Source organism: Carcharodon carcharias, chromosome 4, assembly GCF_017639515.1.
Source record: "Carcharodon carcharias isolate sCarCar2 chromosome 4, sCarCar2.pri, whole genome shotgun sequence".
Classification (NCBI taxonomy): domain Eukaryota; kingdom Metazoa; phylum Chordata; class Chondrichthyes; order Lamniformes; family Lamnidae; genus Carcharodon; species Carcharodon carcharias.
The window spans coordinates 23,217,498-23,235,109 of NC_054470.1; the positions used below are offsets into that span (position 1 = coordinate 23,217,498).

Here is a 17,612-nt window from a genome sequence, read left to right on the forward strand (position 1 = left end):
AGGCCCGCCAGTGTGAAATTGCAGTTGTGGCCCGATCGCAGGCGGTGGTCTGTTTTGCAGCCTATCCCACTCGCCCCCACTGAGCCCGCCCGATGAGGGCAAAATTCTGCGCTATGATCCTGTCCCTCTTCTGAAAGAAACAAGGACGTGGCCAGTCAAACTAGTTAATCCTCCACAGCATCTTTCCCTTTGACTTGAAGGACCTGACAATTACTTTGGCAATAGGCATAGGATAATAATATAAATAGTTCATAGGCAGAACTAAAGACCTGGAGGGACGTATAGTATAAAGGTTTAATAGCTATTATGCTAATAGCTAGAATGCATCATCAGTGATATCAGATCACATGTAACCTGAGGTAAGATGGTTCTAATAGAGTCCTGCTGAAGTACTTCTATGTAAGTAGCCAATAAATACAACAGCATGGTTTCCACTCCCTTCTTTTGAAGGCACCCAGAGCCTGGTCATGAATTTGGGACATTTGTGGTTTCTCTGATTTAGTTCCTTACAGGATAAATTATTTGAGGTATGCAAATCCCCAAAGGTCTCAGCTTTTAACTTGTGTTAAATCAGTCAATCTCGTTCTACCAATATTGATCTGAAACATTTCTATCAATAACAATGACGAGAAATAGAACTTGCATTTGTGTAGCACCTTTTGTCACTTTAGACATATTAAAGTACTTCACAGCCTATGAAGTACTGCTCCAGTGCATTCACTGTTGTAACCTACTGGCCATTATGTTGTATCTAGCAAGAGGGTGCGGGTTCACATCTGCAATTCTCAACAGTAGTTTCCTGATCTCAGAAGAAGATCCTATGCACTTTGAATGTGGAAAGAAGGAAATAAACTAAGAGCAATCGACTGACGGTGTATTTAAAGCAGAGTATAACTAGTTAAGGTCAAAACTTCCATCAAGAATACGGAACAAAAATAAACACGTGGAATATTGATTAACCAAAAATTGGATAGGAAAGGTGGGGAGGTAATTGAACAGGAGGCTACCCATTAGGAACAGTGGAGTTTGGTGTACTTTAGTTTCTGTATACTGATTGAGAACTGCACTTTTACTTCATAACCTGGTTCTTGCCAAGAACATAAGACTCAGCTAATATGCATGGTCCAATGTGGAAGTCCAACATAAACTTAAGAGCTCCTGCTACAAATCCAACATGTGGCAGGAAGTCATTTTTATGTAATTGATTAATGCCTAATGTCTTTACCTCAAAGTCAAAATTTAGAATTTGTAAACACACTGTCAAGAAGGAAAGATCTTAAAACATTTTGCCTTAATATTTTTGATATACTTTAACAGAAACATTGACAGGGTAGACTGTGCTGTTTATTGAACTGTATGGTAAGGAAAGTACAACTGTAAACAAGCAAATACATACTTGCAGTCATGCAGTCTCAGCTCGGTCTAATTCCAAGAACTAGATTATCAAAACTCTGGGCCTGGATTTTTGTCTAGGGCCAAGGAAATGTGAGTTGAGCCTGTTCCTGAAACCCAAGCTCGCATCCGAACCTCGTTCCCACCATATATTTGGGCAAAATTTTAGGCGCCCCGCTGGCAGATTTGCTGGTGGGGAGGGGCCAATCAAACTCCCCAGGTTTCCCTTCATGTTGCCTTCCCACTTGCCCCCAACCTGTCAGCAATTTTACAAAGGATGGACGGGACAAAGGGTGGCCTGTCTGTCCTTGCCCCAGTTGAGGCCCTCAAGTGGCCCTTAATTATCCTGTCTCCCACCCAGCTGCAATTTTTCAGGGTGGGGGAGGAGTTGGGATGGAGTGAGTAGGGGGGAAAAAAAAAGCTCAGCAGATCAATCTGCTTGGGTCTTGGGTGGCAAATAAGGGGGGGGGGGTCCTTCCATCACTAGCCTTCTTTCCAGATTGGGTTCAGCCAAGCATTGATACTAAAGCCACCTGGACAAGCCATTGCAGCTCCCAGACAATGAAACCAAAACACCAGATGATGCTTCATTTTGATTTAAAAGCAGATTGCCTGGAAATCAATGTATTAGAACAGTGGTTTTTCAAACTTTCAACAGCAGGGAATTTTTTTTCCAAAGTTAAACATCTCCTGACATTTAAATCACAGTCCAAAACATGAGATCCAACACTTAACCAATGCTGGCCAATATAATGGTTAACTTACCGTTTCAGGGCAGAGCTCTATGATGAATCATTGCAGTTAAAACACATCTACAATGCCACATCTAACATTTAACACTTACATGTTAGAAGGCTGCTGACTCCTCAGCAGCTTACCCCAGTGGTCACAAATTCCAACTAGGTGGGTTTTTTGAGCTTCCAAAACCTGCATCAGCACATGAAAATAGCAGGGGGGAGGAAATTCATATATGCTATAGGGCTCACAATGGCAACCCTGACCCCAGAAAAAGTGTGCAGGGCCACGAACCTAGACCTTATGGCCTGCCAAAAGGCCACACAAAAGTAACTTGGATTCTGGAAGGCACTGCAAATTTTAAATTGCTGCCAAAAATTCTACGTTTATGCTCTCTCCGACCCCATTCCCACTTCCATCATCAGACAAAAATGCAACCTCAGATCTACAGCTAATATTTACAACTTTTGTTGTAAAGCTATATTCAGCTACAGGGATTGCAATATCATTACCTAACACTTATGTAGACCCATCATGATCTTCTGTTGGAAATACTCCAATATTCTGGAGCATCAACACATGACAAGATTATAATGGTTGTTCGTGTGGTTTCTCCCCTTCTACATCCCCCTCTCAAAACAAACTACTAAGCTCCTGAACCTCAACTGCTTATTTGTGGTAAAGCATTGACCAGAAACCAAGCATCAGCCACAGGATGAAGTTGCCAAGAACCTTCTCTGGCCCCTATCGTGCACTTCCTCGAGGCCCATTCATAGCATCACTGCCAGAATCGGGCACAGATTTGGCAGAAGGAGCAATGGAACATCTCTGCCCGAGATACACTTTTTTTTGGAGGGGAAGGGGGATGGGGGGGGAATGTTTGAGGACAGTATTCCTTGGCTGTGATGCTAGGTCCTTTCTCGATGGCTGAATAATCTGGCAACGCTAACTGCCAAGGTTCGTACATGAATAATGGCCACTTGGGTGAAATGCTGGAAGGCATGAAAATTGAATTCTTGTTTGGAGTAATTCCATTTAAGAGCAGATTTTTTTTTTTTTGGTCGTTGTTTTTGGAAAATCCCACCTGCTCAAAAGAGGAAACGTTTGGATTAAGTTTGCTGCCAAGGTCTCAAACTGTTGCACACTAACTGATCTGTTTTGTAACTTGAAACGATAGCAAATATTTAGAGTGGACGTGGCAGCAACTCTGTTTGCTCTATCCTACAGTAGCATGTCTGTACACAAACAAAAGCAGCACTGTCCACCCTCACTACTACCCAGTTTTAATTGGTACCTATCACTACTCTCGTCCAATTTTGTACGAGCTCAGAGCTGCCCTACTGATACTGTTCTCAGCCAGGTGGCAATGGCAACTTACATTTATATAGTGCCTTGTATTGTAGGAAAATGCCCAAGGTGCTCCAGAGGTGTAAACAGATAAAAATGGATAAATGGATGCCAAGCCTTAGAAGGAGATAGTGGACTAGCTTTTGCTGTTTAAAAATAACATTGATGTGCAGTTACTTTTAATATATGAATCAGACAGTAGCATCCAGAGGCCACACGTGTGTGATTAAGCACTGAATCACTGTCTTGATGCCCTGTCCCTCCACAATCTTCCCAAAAATGGCATCTTGCCTTCTGTCTCACTGTTCAAATATATGAAAGTTGTAAGTACCTCATAAATAGGACCTAAGCTTGCCAAAAATGTTGAACTTGTCTATTCCAGTATAAGTATCCATTTATCAGCATAGTAGGTCTAATCACAGCTAAACAACCACTCTAGCACAAAAAATGAACTTTTACTGGTGTGGAGCTGCGATCCTACTAGACATTTTAAAATGTGTATTTTTAAGTATTTTCTTTCTTTGATATTTTCCACTTGTTTTTTCTTTAAATTTCACTTCTTGTATCTGTTTTCATATTGAGTTCAAAATTACAGCTTACACTTCCTGGCCCAAACTCAGTGCTGTTCATTAATGATTCTTTCATCTGATTAGTTATAGAGATACTGTTGCTCACCTGTTCACACAGGTCCCAGATATCTTGTAGAGAGTGCTGTGCTTTTCAATGGTTGGCTGACTGGAAATTGCTGGGCAGAAGCCCATAAAAATCCTCGGGGTAAGTGTAAGTTTGTTAGGCATTCAAAGCAAAACCTGGCCCATTAGGATGGCAGAATGAAGGATGATCAAAGATGAAAAGGCATAGAAATTTAGGGAAGAGGTCCGGAATGTTCAGCCTGACAGCTGAAAACTGGCTGTCAGTGTTGGGCCGAGGTTCGAAGAGGTCAGGGTTTGAGGAACTAGATATCTTTGGTGGGGGGGTTAGGGAATGGAGGGAGGGAGTTGCACGGTGGGGAAGGTGGTAAAGGCTGTCCAGGGTGACATTAGAATAGTCAATGGAAAATGTTGTAAATGCTCAGCAGGTCAGGCAGAACCGGTGAAGATTTTTAGCGTTTTGGATCTTTCATCAAAACTGGCAAAAATTAGAGGTGTAACAAGTTTTAAGTAAATGCAGAGGAAGGGTAAGGCATGAGCAGTGAGAGAGAACAAAAATGGAAGCCTGTGCTAGAGTGGAAGGCAACAGAGATAAAATGATAATTATGGTGCAAGGCAAAGAGGTTGGTAATGAGAAGAAATGAAGAAACAAAAGATGGGTGTAAGGGAAGTACATATGGCAACAGCAGAATCATTACCAACAGTTGCCACCCAAAAAGTCGGGAGTGGTGCTTCTGATCTGAAATTATTGAATTCAGTGAGTTCAGAAAGTTGTAAAGTGCCCAATTGAAAAATGAAGTACTGTTATTTGAGCTTTTTTTGAACTTCATGAGAACATTGTAGGGACTGTTCCTTCAGAATGGTAAAAGCGGAGGGGAGGGGAAGAGGAAGGAAGATGTGTTTTGTGCTGGAATCATCATGCTGGAGGTGATGGACTCTGATGAGAGGTAAATTTTAAGCTCTCCTCAGATGCTCCCTACCCTGAATTTGTCTTGCATTTTCTGTCTTTATTTCAGATTTCCAGCATCTGCAAGTATATTCCTTTTGTATTTAAATTGCCAAGTCTAGAGGTGAAAAAAAGCATGTACAGTCAGCAGTAGATGGGTTGAAGAGTGATGGAGGATGTTAGGACCAAGTTAGTGGTCTTTTATGATAGAGAGGATATGGGATCAGAGGTTCTGTTCAGGGTTGAACATGACATTGAAGTTGTGAATATTTTGGCTCAGTTGTGGAACTTTATTCAGCATAATTTAGCTAATGCAACAACTATTGAAATAGCATTTTTAACACAATAAAACATCCCAAGGCACTTCACAGGAGCATTATAAAATAAAATATGACACAGCCACAGAAAGACATATTAGGTCAGATAATCAGATGATGAAAACCTTGTTCAAAGGAGTATATTTTAAGGAATGGAAGAGAGGTTGAGAGGCAGAGTTGTGTAGGCGGGGTATTCCAGAATATAATGCCTAGACAATTGAAAGCGCAATGAAAACAGTACAGCAATTAAAATTGGCTATGCTCGAGAGGCATCAAAAGAATTAGAAGAGTGTAGATGTATTGGAGGGTTGTAGGATTGGAAGAGGAAAGGCAAGACCATGGAGGAATATTAAACAAGGATGAGAATTTTAAAATCAGGATGTTGCCTGACTGGGAGTCAATATAGGTCGGTAAGCACATTAATTAAATAAAGAACAGGAGGAGAGGTAGAATATTAGTATCAATGGGATTTTCAGAGTGGTAACTTTTAGGAAAGAGCAGCCACCAGGTAATTAGATTTACTAACTCATGAAATAAATTAGTTTGTTTTCATGACTTGAGACACAGTGGACTAGGTGATGTTCTTGCCGCCTAGTCAGAAGGCCATGGATTCAATTTCCACTCAAGACTTGGCTGATACTTCAGTGCAATACTGGTAAGAACATAAGAAATAGGAGCATGACATACAGCCCCTAAGCTGCCTTCTCTGCCACTCAATATGACAATGACACATCATCTGCCTCAACTCCACTTTCTTGCCCGATCCCCATATTGCTTGATTCCCTGAGAGACCAAAAATCTATCTCAAGCTTAATATATTCAATAATGGAGCATCCGCAGCCTTCTGGGGTGGACAATTCCAAAGATCCACAGCCCTTTGAGTGAAGACCTTTCTCCTAATCTCCGTGCTGAATGATCGATTCCTTCTCCTGAGACTATGCCCCCGTGTTGTAGATTCCCCAACCAGGGGAAACAACATTTGTGTCTACCCTATCAAGCCCCTTCAGAATCTTGAATGTTTCAATGGAATCACCCCATTCTTCTCAACTCAGGAGAACTTATGCCCAATTTACTCAGCCTCTCATCCCAGGAACCAATCTAGTCAATCTTTGTTGTATTGCCTCCAATGCAGGGATATCCTTCCTTGGATGTGAAGACCAAAACTGCACTTGACTACTCTGGGTCTGGTTTCACCAGGGCTCTGTATAATTGTAGCAAGACTGTTATTCTTGCACTCAAGTCCCTTCCAATAATGTGCAACATACCTTTTTTTTTGTTTAAGGGATGTGGGTGTTGCTGGCTAGGCCAGCATTTATTGCTCATCCCTAATTGCCCTTGAGAAGGTGGTGGTAAGCTGCCTTCTTGAACCGCTGCAATCATGTGGTGTAGATATACCTACAGTGCTGTTAGGGAGGGAGTTCCAGGACTTTGGCCCAGTGACAGTGAAGGAGAAGCGATATATTTCCAAGTCAGGGTGGTGAGTGGCTTGGAGGGGAACTTCCAGGTGATGGTGTTCCTATGTGTCTGCTACCCTATCCTTCTAGATGGTAGTGGTCATGGGTTTGGAAGAGGTTGCCTAAGGAGCCTTGGTGAGTTCCTGCAGTGCATCTTGAGGTGCACACTGCTGCCACTGTGTGTCTGTGGTGGCAGGAATGAATGTTTGTGGAAGGGGTGCCAATCAAGTGGGCTGCTTTATCCTGGATGGTGTCAAGCTTCTTGAGTGTTGTGGGAGCTGCAGTCATTCAGACAAGTGGAGAGTATTCCATCACACTCTTGACTTGTGCATGTAGATGGTGGACAGGCTTTGGGGCGTCAGGAGGTGAATTACTCGGTGCAAGATTCCTAGCCTCTGACCTGCTCTTGTAGCCACAGTATTTATATGGCTAGTCCAGTTCAGTTTCTGGTCAATGGCAACCTCCAGAATGTTGTTAGTGGGGCATTCAGTGATGGCAATGTAATTGAATGTCAAGGGGCCATGGTTATATTCTCTCTTGTTGGAGATGGTCATTGCCTGGCACTTGTTTGGCATGTATGCTACTTGCCACTTGTCAGTCCAAGCCTGGATATTGTCCAGGTCTTGCTGCATTTGGACATGGACTGCTTCGGTATCGGAGGAGTCGCAAATGGTGCTGAACAATGTGCAATCATCAGTGAACATTCCCACTTCTAACCTTATGATGGAAGGAAAGTCATTGATGAAATGGCTGCCAAACCTGCTTAGGACACTACCCTAAGGAACTCCAGCAATGATGTCCTGGGACTGAGATGATTGTCCTCCAACAACCACAACCATACTCCTTTGTGCCAGGCATGACTCTAACCAGCGGAGAGTTTTTCCCCTGATTCCCATTGACTCCAGTTTTGCTTGGGCTCCTTAATGCCACAGTCGGTCAAATGTGGCCTTGATGTCAAAGGTAGTCACTCTTTCCTCACCTCTGGTGTTCAGCTTTTTTGTCCATGTTTGAAATAAGGCTGTAATGGAGGTCAGAAGCTGAGTGACCCTGGTGGAACCCCAAATGCACCCAAATTTGCCGCCTTAATTACTTGCTGTACCTGCATGATAACTTTTTGTGTTGCTTGTATGTGTACAACCAATTCTTTTTGAACATCAGCATTTGAAAACTATTTTAAAAACTATTCTGCTTTTCTGTTCTAATGAAGCGAATTATTTCACACTTCCCCGCATTATACTACATCTGCCACGTTGTTGGCCACTCAAAATGTCTGTATCCCATTGAAGCCTCTTTGTGTCCTCCTCACTGACTGCATACCCATTTAGCTTTGTATCATAAGCAAACTTAAATACATTACTCTCAGCCTCTCCATCTAAATCATCAATAAAGATTGTAAATAACTGTGGCCCTAGCACCGATCCTTGTGTCACTCCACAAATTACAGCTTGCCAGATTGAAAATACCTTGGTTTATCCCTATTCTCTGCTTCCTGTCCATTAACCCATTCTCTATCCATATGCCGTTATCTTGAGCAATGGCTTATTGAATGCTTTTTGGAAATCCAAATATACTACATCTACTGATTTCCCCCTTCATCTATCCTACTTGTTCCTTCTTCAGAAAACTCCTAATAAATTTGTCAAACACCATTTCCTTTTCATAAAACCATGTTGACGCGTTTTGATCATACTATTATTTTCTAGATGCCAGCATTTTTTCAACAACTGATGTCAGGCTAACTGACCTGCAGTTCCACATTTTCTCTCCCTCCATTCTTGAATGGATGCAATCTTTGAAATGAGATGTTAAACTGAGGCCCTATCTGTCCTCTTGACCAATGTATATCTCTCAATCAAATAACACCAAAAATGATCGTACCTCATTGCTGTCTGTGGGACCTTTCTATGTGGAAATAGGCTGTTGTTTTTTTCTACGTTATGCCCTTGTACCTGCTAAAATGGAGAAGAGTAAGAAATTATCTCATGGAGATATTGAAGATGATCAAAGATGATCGGGCAGATTGAGAGAAACTAAAGTTTCTAATGGTGGGGGATTCTGGAACAAGTGGGTTGTACCTTAAAATTAGATCTTGGCTGAACTGCGGTATTTTCGGAAAGCACTTATTCACATAGAGAAGGGTAGGAAAACCTGGAACTCTTCCTTTCTGCTATTGGTGCACAGGTATTGTCATCTGTTAAGGGTAGGCTATTTTGAAAACTTGAGACTGAGATATATAGACTTTTTTTAGGCACGGGCATTAATGGTTATGGAGCCAAGGTGGGAAAATAAAGTGAAGGTGCAGATCAACCATGATTTAATTGAATAGTGCAACAGGTTCAAGAAGCTGAATGGGCCACTTCTGTTTCTATTACAACATCGATTACGCTTTTTAAAAGTACTTTATTGGTTGTAAAGTGCTTTGCGATGTCTTGGATGGTGAAAGACCTTTGATATCTGTTTGCTGAATTCTCATTTTCTATTAACTGCACTCCCCAACCAAGGTGATCTGTCTTTAGTAAACATTGTCATGTTTCACCTAGTCCTTTTCTTAAAAAAGCAATTTCAGCCCGAGGACATAATGAGAGGTAATTAATCCATTATAATCCTGTCTGATATCCTGGCTCTTTTATTTAATTCTGAAGGTCTTTATTGCATGGGGATTGGAGTACAAGATTCAAGAAGTATTGTGACAATTGTACAGGGCTCTGGGATGTGAGGGTTGTCCAATGACGAGAGGCTGAGTAAATTGGTCCTATACGCTCTGGAGTTTAGAAGAATATACAAGATTCAGAGGGACTTTATAAGGTAGACACTGACTGGTTGCTTCCCCTGGCTGAGGAATCGAGAATACAGGGGCAGTCTCAGGAAAGATGGCTGATCACTTAGAACTGAAATGAGGAGAAACTACTTTCAGAGTTATGAGTCTTGGAATTCTCTACGCTAGAGAGATGTGGATGTTCCATTTTTGAGTAGATTCAAGACTGAGATAGATTTTTGGGGCCTCAGGGAATTGTCGGATATGGGGAATGGATGGGAAAGTAGAGTTGAGGTCAAAGATCAGCCAAAATTGCACTGAAAGGCAGGGCAGGTTCAGTGGGCCATATGGTCTACTCCTGTTTCTATTTCTTATGTTTTATGTCCATTAGTATTCATTGGAACATAAACCAATAAAGACCATCTCATGCTTGAATTTCTGTAATACGTTCACCTTTTAGAAGGTCATATGAAGAGTCAGTGAAACTGAAGGAAGTGCCTATTGTGATGGCAGTTTATGGATGTCGTTTTTTTGCTGGAGTTGTAAAAATACATATGTGGTACATCTGATGTAGAAAATTCCTAATGTTTATAACTCTACTACTGTAGATCCCCACTGGAACATGATGCAATTTATGGTTTATGAAGCAACCAAGGATTCCTATAAATTGTCTCAAGATTCCTTTTCTGGAAAATGCTTTTTGTATAGTTCTCTGAAATGGCATATGATATAGGTTTTTAATGTGTGTGTAAATCTTTATTTTCAAAGATTTATTTTTCTTGGATCTTCTGACAGGAGACCCAAGTGGTGGTAAATTGTCAAGTTCATCTGTGGTCCTATGGCTCACTGTTGGTGAGACTGAGGTTGGAACTTGTTATTGATTTGAGGTTAACATCTACCTTAGAAAAATATTTTAATGGGCTTTTAAAGAGCCTCCTTTGGTGAAGTAGCCTGTTGTTTTTTTTAAAAGTATATTTAACTTGAAATGGAAATCGTGCAGGACCGAGAACAGGGGTTTATGCTTCCAAAATCTATTCTATAATAGCTTCCACGTTTCAATGATTTTTCTTTAGTTCGTGTCGTTCCCCAAATGGGATGGACTATATTGTTTGTTTTCCCTTCTCTTGTATCAAAGAGATGATAGGATTGAATTTTCTTGAGTCCTCTGTTCATTCATTCAAAAAAAAGAGTGCACCTCTTAGGATAATGTGAAAGCTGGAAGTTATCCCATTATTATACTGATATTATGAAGTTGTGGTTTGTGGCTTCCTGAGTATAAACTGAAATTGAGCTTTAACAATTATAGCTGATTTTCTTTTATTAAAGGAGGCAAGTTTCCAGATCTTAGTACTATAATAGATTGCAGTTGTAAGTTACTTATCAAATCATCTATAAACACTGAATTAGTATGAACATAATGAGGAGGAATGGTGCTCCATATAAAGGCATGGAAGCAACATAGTTGCTACAGATTTAAAAAAGAAACAAATGTAGCTAATTAATAGATTGTGTTCAAGTCCAGGAGATCTTGAACCAACGAACTTCGGATTCAAAAAGAAGAAACTGCTATCAGTAACCAAAAGCTGATACACCTTGTAACTTTAATTTTGGCTGATAGCAAAGCGTACAGTGTGCATTTCAGCCAGAATTACTAATCTCTGCTTTCTACTGACTTGTTTTGATGGCAGGTGGAATGGATACAGCAACAGGTGGTAAAAAGACGGACAAAGAGAGATTTTAAAGCTGGTGCTTCCCAGTATCCTTACTTCAATGATCCCAAATGGTCAAGCATGTGGTACATAGTAAGTGTGAAAAATTGCATTAATATTCTATTTGTATCTTGTTTTATTTAATTCTTCACACCCGCTAACCCCCTCCGCAATTCTTTCTCCTTTTCACTGCTCTGTAGTGACTTCCAAAAACACAGTTTCAGTGGCTTTGTTATAAACACAAATGTTTGTATTTTTTGTTTGGATCCCAAAATTGCACACACTACCCCAACTATGGTCTTAAAAAAGCTTTTATATAAACTCACCATCACATCTTGACTTGTTTATTCTATTGCCTCTGCCATAAAACCCAGTATCCCATTAGTTAATTTTTTGGCCCTGTACTATTTTTAATGTATTGTGAATCTTAATCCCCCCCACCTCCCAAAATCCCTCTGCTCTTCAATATCCCCCAAGTTTACCCCATTCTAATTGGTTTTTATCAGAATATACCATCTCACATTTACTGATATTGAATTTCCATGTGTCACTTTCATGTCCTTACCAATATCCCCTGGCAGCTTGTTTTTGTCCTCCAAATTACTTACTATACTTCTTATTTGAGATATTAATAAATCAAGTGAATGGGCAGAATAGCATTAAATGGATTTCAATGTAGGAAAATGTGAGGCCATCCATTTAGGATCTATAAAGGATAGGACAGGAACCAAGGCCCAGCCATCTTCAGCTGCTTTATCAACGACTTTCCTTCCATCATAAGGTCAAAAGTGAGGATGTTCGCTGATGATTGCACAATGTTCAGCACCTGTTGTGGCCCCTTATATACTGAAGCAGTCTATGGACAAATGCAGCAAGACCTGGACAATATCCAGGCCTGGGCCGACAAGTGACAAGTAGCATTTGCGCCACAGAAGTGCCAGGCAATGACCATCTCCAACAAGAGAGAATCTAACCATTGCCACCTGACATTCAATGGCATTACCATCACTGAATCCCTCACTATCAACATCCTGGGGGTTACCATTGACCAGAAACTGAACTGGACTAGCTCTATAAATGCTGTGGCTACAAGAACAGGCCAGATGCCAGGAATCCTGTGGCGAGTAACTCACCTGACCCCCCAAAGCCTGTCCACCACCTACAAGGCACAAGTCAGGAGTGTGATGGAATACTCTCCACTTGCCTGGATGAGTGCAGCTCCAACAACACTCAAGAAGCTTGACATCATCCAGGACAAAGCAGTTTGCTTGATTGGCAACCCATCCACAAACATTCAATCCTTCTACCACTGACACACAGCGGCAGCAGTGTGTACCATCTATAAAATGCACTGTAGAAACTTACCAAGGCTCCTTAAGCAGCACCTTCCAAACCCACGATCACTAACACCTAGAAGGACAAGGACAGCAGACAAGTGGGAACAGCACCACCTGGATGTGCACCTCCAAACCATTCACCATGCTGGCTTGGAAATATATTGGCGTTCCTTCACTGTCGCTGGATCAAAGTCCTGGAATTCCCTTCCTAACGGCATTGTGTGAATACCGACACCATGTGGACTGTAGCAGTTGAAGAAAGCAGCTCACCACCTCTTTCACGAGGGCAATTGGGGATGGGCAATAAATGCTGGTCTGGCCAGTGACACCTACGTCCCATGAATGAATTAAAAAAAACATACTAAATGGTGAAAAGCTAGAAACAGTGGGGTTCCTTGGGTGTCAGGCACATAGATCATTAAAATGTTGTGAACAGGTACAGAAAATAATCAAAAAGGCCAATGGAATGCTGGACTTTATCTCTAGAGGACTTGAATACAAGGGGCTAGAAATCATGCTTCAGCTATACAAAGCCCGAGACCACGTGTGGCGCATTGTGTGTAGTCCTGGACACCATATCTTAGGAAGAGCATATTGGCTTAGGAGGGAGTGCAGTGTAGATTTCCTAGAATGGCATCTGGATTCAAAAGATTAAATTACAAGGAGAGATTAAACAAACTCGTATTCCATTAAATTTAGAAGATTAAGGGTGAATTGTTTGATGTTCACAAAATGTTAAGGGGAACTGACAGGGAGGAACGTTTTCTGCTGTTTAGGGAGTCTAGGACTAAGGGCCATAAGCCTAAAAATTAGAGCCAAACCTTTTACAAGTGAAATTAGAAAGCAATTCTTCATATAAGGGGTGGTAGAAGTTTGGAACTCCATTCCACATATGGCAATTGATGCTAATCAATTGTTGAATCTATCAATCTCCATTTTAATTTTTTTGAACTATAGGCATTACGGGATATGTGGCAAAGGATATGGAGTTTGGTTGTAGATGCGTGTCAATCTCTTCGAATTGCAAAAAAGGCAGAATATCTCTGAATTAGAAGCATTTCCTGAATAAATGATATATTCTTGCTGATGGTAGAAGGGTAAGATGCTGTATAAAAAGGACATCTATACATATATAGCAGGATTTAGTTCAATTCAGAAGTCGAGTTAACTGCTAATGGAACTAATATTAAATAAAAGTGACACCTTCTGTTCATATTGTGCAGACTGGAATTGACACTGATCGCTATTGAGAATTTAAAAAAATCATTCCATGGGATGTGGGCATTGCTGGCTAGGCCATCATTTATTGTCCATTCTTAATTGCCTTTGAGAAAGTGATGCTGAGCTGTCTTGAACAGTGCAGTCCATTTGACGTAGGTACTCACACAGTGCTTTTCGGAAGGGAGTTCTGGAATTTTGACCCTGTGGTAGTGAAGGAACGGCGATATAATTCCAAGTCAGGATGGTGTGTGGCTTGGAGGGGAACTTGCAGTGGTGGTGTTCCCATGCATCTGCTGCCCTTGTCCTTTGAGCTGGTAGAGGTTGCGGGTTTGGAAGCTGCTGCCGGAGGAGCCTTGGTAAGTTGCTGCAGTGCATCTTGTAGATGATGCACATTGTTGCCACTGTGCGTCAGTGGTGAAGAGAGCCAATATTCAAGGTCATGCATGGGGTGCCAATCAAGAGGGCTGCTTTGCCCTTGATGGTGATGATTTTCCTAACTGGAGCTGCACTCACCCAAGCAGCGGAGAGTATTTCATCACACTCCTGAATTGTGCCTTGTAGATGGTGGACTTTACTTTATTCTTCTCATTAAGAGTGTTCTTTTGCTGAATTCAAAGTTTGGTTTGTGTATTTGACAGTAACTTTTTGTTTCTCCACCCATTAGCATTGCAATGATGACACTCACCACTGTCAGTCAGATATGAACATAGTAGGTGCCTGGCGGAGAGGCTACACTGGTCGAAATGTAGTGGTAACCATTCTGGATGATGGCATTGAGAGAAACCACCCTGACTTGCAGCAGAATTATGTATGTGTTTTTTTTTTTGACTGACCCTTCTAACAAGTACCTCACTCACTTGCCTTTAAAAGTGTGCTAACAATAATTATTTGGAGTTACGACATTAAAGGAACTAAAATAATTAAATCATTTCTCCCTTGTAGAGTTTGGACCCATATTATTTGTGCAAGTGGAATTTGAGCTCACACACCCATTACACTTGGGTGCATGCTTCTGATGATTGTGGAACCAGGTTCTATTTAGTTGAGCAATAAAGGATAATCATGGCAATTGTAATTATTTCTTCTTATCCCAGTAATCCATTTGCAATTTTAAAACTTGCAATTTCATTAGATTTGTGTTTTTTAGAATTGTTTTTGAATATATTTAATAGTCTAGAATTAGCACAATGCGAATTGTCCCTGATGTAGTAGTATGCATAAACCAAATCACACCCCCGAATAAGACAGGATAAGTTTCCAGTCATAGAGATTCCACATCAGCAAGGACATTTTGAGGCTCAAATGTAGAATCTCTCTCTAATGCTGGAACTATTTTTCTCATTGTTTTCTTTCTTGTGAAAATACATTTGCTATTTCAAGCTCTTTCTCCCCTCCCTCCCTCCCTCTCATATCCAGTAATAGAATTATTCACTATTAATAAAGACGGGAAATTGCACGTTTCATTATTCATATATATGTGAATTTGTTGCAAAGGGATTTCTTTGGATTTATGTTAATTTGAATCTTTCAATATCCAGTACCACCTTTGGCCTCCAGTAAGTTTTGCGTCCTTGTAGCCAATAAAAGATTGTATTTTTGCAACATCTTATCATGCCTAAGTGTTTTGCAACCAATGGATTGTTCTTGAAATGCAGCCAGTGTGATGTTAGCAAACATGATAGTGAAATTGCATATAGCTATGTTCCACAAACAGCAATGAGATGAATGATCAGACTGTCTGTTTTTGGTGAAGGATTATGGGTTAGGACATGGGGAGACCTCTGCAGAGAGTACCTTGGGATCACATCTGCCTGGTTTAATGTCTCATCTGACAATGAAGCTCCCTTCTGGCACTTAATTAAAATGTGAAGTCAACTAGAACTAATTTTTTAAAAAAGCAGCTGAAATTTCTCTTTGGCCTAAGGTCCAGTCTTGCTTGTAGAATAGTGAAATTGTACAGATGGGGATGGAGTTTGTCATTCTATGATGGGCAAATTGGAGCTAGAGTAGCTTTGGAATCTCTGTTTCCATGTTCTGTTGTTACCCAGTCAATCTGTCTTCCTCTGTCTTTAGGCCAGTTGCCAATGAAATCACTAAACAACATTAAAACGTGGTTAAATAAGCATCACACCTTTACCTGATTAACCTTGAGATTCCTTCAAGTGGCTTGAAAATTTGCTTTCTGATGAAAGAACTCACTTAAGGTTCCAAAACACATCTTTTATCAAACCATTTCGAAAAGGCTGGTGATTCTTGTTACATTTATATTGAATTTATGGAAATATATAGACATTACCACACAAATACAGGCCATTCCATCCAAGCACTCCACGTCAGCATTTACCCAAGCAGATAGTTCTAATTTCATTTATTCAACCTGTACCCATACCCCTTCAATATCTCTTCCTTCATCTAACTATCGATAGAATCTAATCTGTCTCAACCGTTAACTCTAGATGTGAATTTCACAGGCCCTCAACTCTCTACATAATGTTCCTCCTACCGTTTGGAAATGACTAATATTTAATCTTGTATCTGTGGCCAGTGTTCTTGACCCCACAACTATTAGAAATGTCACATTTTATCTACCCTGTCCCATTATTTCATTGCAATTTTTTATTATATGGCCCCATAATCTGTATTGTTCTTGTGGGGGGGAGAAAAGGTGCACCTTTATTCGAGTCTGACCTCAGGGGCAGAATATTATGCTTGGCGTGCGGGGGCGTACCTGACACGCCTGAGCGTAAATTGATGCCTGTGAGCCCTGACGTTATCACGCAGGCTTGTGATATTTCATTCGGTGGGCATGCGCTGGAGTTGGCTGCACGCCCACCGATAATTAAAAGGCCTATTAAGGCCATTAACATTGTCATTAAATTCAAATTTACACTGCCTGTCCAACCTAACAGTTGGCGGGCAGGGGAAAAGGCCAAGTGGCCTCTACATTTTTTTAGGAAACCCCATCCACGAGCAGGATGAAGTTTCCTAAATCAAATCAACAGCCACATAAGGGGACATGTTTTATTAAATTTTTATTCCTTTCATTTTTTTTTTTTGACACAGCGCTTCAGTCTCCCTGAGGCAGTACCGTGCCTCAGAGAGATTGAAGCGCTCTTTCTTGCACATGCGTGAGCTATGCACTAGGCCCACGCGCACTCCTCCCATCGCCCGCACGGGCAGTGCTGAGCGGTGCCGCTCGCAATCCACGCAGGGCAGGCCTTAATTGGCCCGCCCACGTGAAATCGCAGTGCGGAGCGGATCGCGGGTGATGGTTGGCTTCCCAACCACCCCGCTGCCCCCTCCCACCTGCCAAGGGCAAATTCCTGCCCTATATATGTATTTCCTCTTGCAGGCAACATTCTAGTGGAACAGTGTTGTAAGCTCTCTAAAGCTTCAAAATGCTGCCTGTACTGTGAATACCGTAACGATACTTTAACTGAGATTTTAATGTTGTGTAAACAGGCTCATCTTGCATCTTGTTTATATATTCTTTACTTGAAATTAAATCTAGAATTCTATTAGTTGTTTTAGCACAGCCTTATCACCTGAGCTGATTCCTCTAATGTTTTGTGAACCTGTTCCCCCAAACTGTAGCTTCTTCAGTTGAGATCGTTGCTATTATTATTTCTACCAAAATGCACCATCTTTCACTTACCTGACACTGAATTGATTTGTCACTTTTAGCCTTAACCCTTCGTAATTCCCTTTGTTCAAAGAATGAACTATATCTCCTATTTTCTCCCTCCTGA

The 17,612-nt window shown here is 41.1% G+C and overlaps 1 protein-coding gene across 3 annotated transcripts in view; it reads left to right on the plus strand.

The window, feature by feature from the left end:
- Positions 1-17,612, plus strand: part of pcsk5b (proprotein convertase subtilisin/kexin type 5b) — a 458,035-nt gene that overhangs the window by 46,010 nt on the left and 394,413 nt on the right. For all 3 annotated transcript variants that reach the window (XM_041185989.1, XM_041185987.1, XM_041185988.1), the window contains exons 3-4: positions 11,285-11,398; positions 14,528-14,671. In XM_041185989.1, coding sequence (XP_041041923.1) covers positions 11,285-11,398; positions 14,528-14,671 — 258 coding nt within the window. The remainder of the gene's footprint in view (positions 1-11,284; positions 11,399-14,527; positions 14,672-17,612) is intronic.